This window comes from Oncorhynchus gorbuscha, unplaced genomic scaffold (assembly GCF_021184085.1).
Source record: "Oncorhynchus gorbuscha isolate QuinsamMale2020 ecotype Even-year unplaced genomic scaffold, OgorEven_v1.0 Un_scaffold_4590, whole genome shotgun sequence".
In the NCBI taxonomy this organism is placed as follows: Eukaryota; Metazoa; Chordata; class Actinopteri; order Salmoniformes; family Salmonidae; genus Oncorhynchus; species Oncorhynchus gorbuscha.
The window spans coordinates 99-4,089 of record NW_025748576.1 but is presented as its reverse complement, the minus strand read 5'-3'; the positions used below and the strand labels follow the sequence as shown (position 1 = coordinate 4,089).

At 58.7% G+C, this 3,991-nt stretch overlaps 1 protein-coding gene across 1 annotated transcript; it reads left to right on the top strand.

Moving 5' to 3' along the window:
- The first annotated feature begins 608 nt into the window (after nucleotides 1-608).
- On the top strand, nucleotides 609-3,065 carry LOC124028653 (extensin-2-like). Its single transcript, XM_046340661.1, has 2 exons — nucleotides 609-616; nucleotides 698-3,065. Exons 1-2 carry the CDS (start codon nucleotides 609-611, stop codon nucleotides 3,063-3,065), a joined length of 2,376 nt encoding a protein of 791 aa, XP_046196617.1.
- The last annotated feature ends 926 nt before the right edge of the window (nucleotides 3,066-3,991 follow it).

The window sequence follows — 3,991 nt, the reverse complement described above, 5'->3', positions numbered from 1 at the left end:
CCCAGAGAGCTCTGACCACAACACCCCCCACTCTACAGACCCAGAGAGCACTGACCACAACACCCCCACTCTACAGACCCAGAGAGCACTACACCACAACACCCCCACTCTACAGACCCAGAGAGCACTGACCACAACACCCCACTCTACAGACCCAGAGAGCACTGACCACAACACCCCCACTCTACAGACCCAGAGAGCACTGACCAGAACACCCCCCACTCTACAGACCCAGAGAGCACTGACCACAACACCCCCACTCTACAGACCCAGAGAGCACTGACCAGAACACCCCCCACTCTCTACAGACCCAGAGAGCTCTGACCAGAACACCCCCCACTCTACAGACCCAGAGAGCACTGACCAGAACACCCCCACTCTACAGACCCAGAGAGCACTGACCAGAACACCCCCACTCTCCAGACCCAGAGAGCACTGACCAGAACACCCCCCACTCTACAGACCCAGAGAGCTCTGACCAGAACACCCCCCACTCTACAGACCCAGACAAGAACTAGTAACCACAACAACCGAAATATACAGTACGCCTCCCTGACGGAAAACACGTCACACACTTCATAACCACCCCCCGCCAACTGTACAGGCCCATGGAGCAGCAGGATTAGCTAGGGATTTCCTTAAATCTCTCTACAGTGGGACACGTGTTCTCACGATACTCTTGTCTGTTTAGCATCAGAGGGACACCAACTGTTCAGGCCGGCCCCTCCCCCAACTGTTCAGGCCGGCCCCTCCCCCAACTGGTCAGGCCGGCCCCTCCCCCAGCTGTTCAGGTCGGCCCCTCCCCCAACTGTTCAGGTCGGCCCCTCCCCCAACTGTTCAGGCCGGCCCCTCCCCCAACTGTTCAGGCCGACCCCTCCACCAACTGTTCAGGTCGGCCCCTCCCCCAACTGTTCAGGCCGTCCCCTCCCCCAACTGTTCAGGTCGTCAGGTCGGCCCCTCCCCAACTGTTCAGGTCGGCCCCTCCCCAACTGTTCAGGCCGACCCTCCCCAACTGTTCAGGTCGGCCCCCTCCCCCAACTGTTCAGGCCGTCAGGCCGGCCCTCCCCCAACTGTTCAGGTCGTCAGGTCGGCCCCTCCCCAACTGTTCAGGCCGGCCCCTCCCCCAACTGTTCAGGTCGTCAGGTCGGCCCCTCCCCCAACTGTTCAGGTCGGCCCCTCCACCAACTGTTCAGGTTGTCAGGTCGGCCCCTCCCCCAACTGTTCAGGCCGGCCCCTCCCCCAACTGTTCAGGTCGGCCCCTCCACCAACTGTTCAGGTCGGCCCCTCCCCCAACTGTTCAGGTCGGACCCTCCACCAACTGTTCAGGTCGGCCCCTCCACCAACTGTTCAGGTCGGCCCCTCCCCCAACTGTTCAGGCCGTCAGGTCGGCCCCTCCACCAACTGTTCAGGCCGTCAGGTCGGCCCCTCCCCAACTGTTCAGGCCGTCAGGTCGGCCCCTCCCCCAACTGTTCAGGCCGTCAGGTCGGCCCCTCCACCAACTGTTCAGGCCGTCAGGTCGGCCCCTCCACCAACTGTTCAGGTCGGCCCCTCCACCAACTGTTCAGGCCGTCAGGTCGGCCCCTCCCCCAACTGTTCAGGTCGGCCCCTCCACCAACTGTTCAGGTCGGCCCCTCCACCAACTGTTCAGGTCGGCCCCTCCACCAACTGTTCAGGTCGGCCCCTCCACCAACTGTTCAGGTCGGCCCCTCCCCCAACTGTTCAGGTCGGCCCCTCCACCAACTGTTCAGGTCGGCCCCTCCCCCAACTGTTCAGGCCGTCAGGTCGGCCCCTCCCCCAACTGTTCAGGCCGTCAGGTCGGCCCCTCCCCCAACTGTTCAGGTCGGCCCCTCCACCAACTGTTCAGGTCGGCCCCTCCACCAACTGTTCAGGCCGTTAGGTCGGCCCCTCCCCCAACTGTTCAGGCCGTCAGGTCGGCCCCTCCCCCAACTGTTCAGGTCGGCCCCTCCACCAACTGTTCAGGTCGGCCCCTCCACCAACTGTTCAGGTCGGCCCCTCCACCAACTGTTCAGGCCGTCAGGTCGGCCCCTCCCCCAACTGTTCAGGCCGTCAGGTCGGCCCCTCCACCAACTGTTCAGGCCGTCAGGTCGGCCCCTCCCCCAACTGTTCAGGTCGACCCCTCCACCAACTGTTCAGGTCGGCCCCTCCCCCAACTGTTCAGGTCGTCAGGTCGGCCCCTCCCCCAACTGTTCAGGTCGGCCCCTCCACCAACTGTTCAGGTCGTCAGGTCGGCCCCTCCCCCAACTGTTCAGGTCGGCCCCTCCCCCAACTGTTCAGGCCGTCAGGTCGGCCCTTCCCCCAACTGTTCAGGCCGTCAGGTCGGCCCCTCCACCAACTGTTCAGGCCGTCAGGTCGGCCCCTCCACCAACTGTTCAGGTCGTCAGGTCGGCCCCTCCCCCAACTGTTCAGGTCGGCCCCTCCCCAACTGTTCAGGCCGTCAGGTCGGCCCCTCCCCAACTGTTCAGGCCGTCAGGTCCCTCCCCAACTGTTCAGGCCGTCAGGCCGGCCCCTCCCCCAACTGTTCAGGCCGTCAGGTCGGCCCCTCCACCAACTGTTCAGGCCGTCAGGTCGGCCCCTCCCCCAACTGTTCAGGTCGGCCCCTCCACCAACTGTTCAGGCCGTCAGGTCGGCCCCTCCACCAACTGTTCAGGCCGTCAGGTCGGCCCCTCCCCCAACTGTTCAGGTCGGCCCCTCCCCAACTGTTCAGGCCGTCAGGTCGGCCCCTCCACCAACTGTTCAGGCCGTCAGGTCGGCCTCCCCCAACTGTTCAGGTCGGCCCCTCCACCAACTGTTCAGGTCGGCCCCTCCACCAACTGTTCAGGTCGGCCCTCCCCCAACTGTTCAGGCCGTCAGGTCAGCCCCTCCCCAACTGTTCAGGCCGTCAGGTCAGCCCCTCCCCCAACTGTTCAGGCCGTCAGGTCGGCCCCTCCCCCAACTGTTCAGGCCGTCAGGTCGGCCCCTCCCCCAACTGTTCAGGCAGTCAGGTCGGCCCCTCCCCCAACTGTTCAGGCCTGTTCCTCCACCAACTCATGCTGTTCACCAGATAAACCCACCCACCCCAAAGGTTTTGTGCCATAAATGCTAACATCAGAGACATTGACTTACATTTGTTTTGTGCTGTAAACGCTAACAAGTGTGTTATTAAACCTACTCCTGTCTATACAGAAATAAATACAATACTTCTAAATTAGGCGACTAAAGTGTGATTTTGGCCACAGGGGATCATTAGCTTCTTTAATGAAGGAAAGTTGTGGATCGTTTTAAAGTGGCATTGCCTACAGTCGGGAGGAAAAGGTGGTGTTGTGCAATACGGGCTGATTTACTGTTGAGTTGCGACTGTCTGAAAAGTAAAGAAGAGATTCTGATAATGTCTCCAGTCATATAAACTGTAGTAGAATTGCATGAAATGTGTTGATAAAAAGCAACAACAACAAAATCTCCCTGCAAAGAAAGAAGAAACGTAGCCTATAGCAGAAACGTAGCCTATAGCAGAAACGTAGCCTATAGCAGAAACGTAGCCTATAGCCTATAGCAGAAACGTAGCCTATAGCAGAAACGTAGCCTATAGCAGAAACGTAGCCTATAGCCTATAGCAGAAACGTAGCCTATAGCAGAAACGTAGCCTATAGCCTATAGCAGAAACGTAGCCTATAGCAGAAACGTAGCCTATATCCTATAGCAGAAACGTAGCCTATAGCAGAAACGTAGCTTATAGCAGAAACGTAGCCTATATCCTATAGCAGAAACGTAGCCTATAGCAGAAACGTAGCTTATAGCAGAAACGTAGCCTATAGCAGAAACGTAGCCTATATCCTATAGCAGAAACGTAGCCTATAGCAGAAACGTAGCCTATATCCTATAGCAGAAACGTAGCCTATATCCTATAGCAGAAACGTAGCCTATAGCAGAAACGTAGCTTATAGCAGAAACGTAGCCTATATCCTATAGCAGAAACGTAGCCTATAGCAGAAAC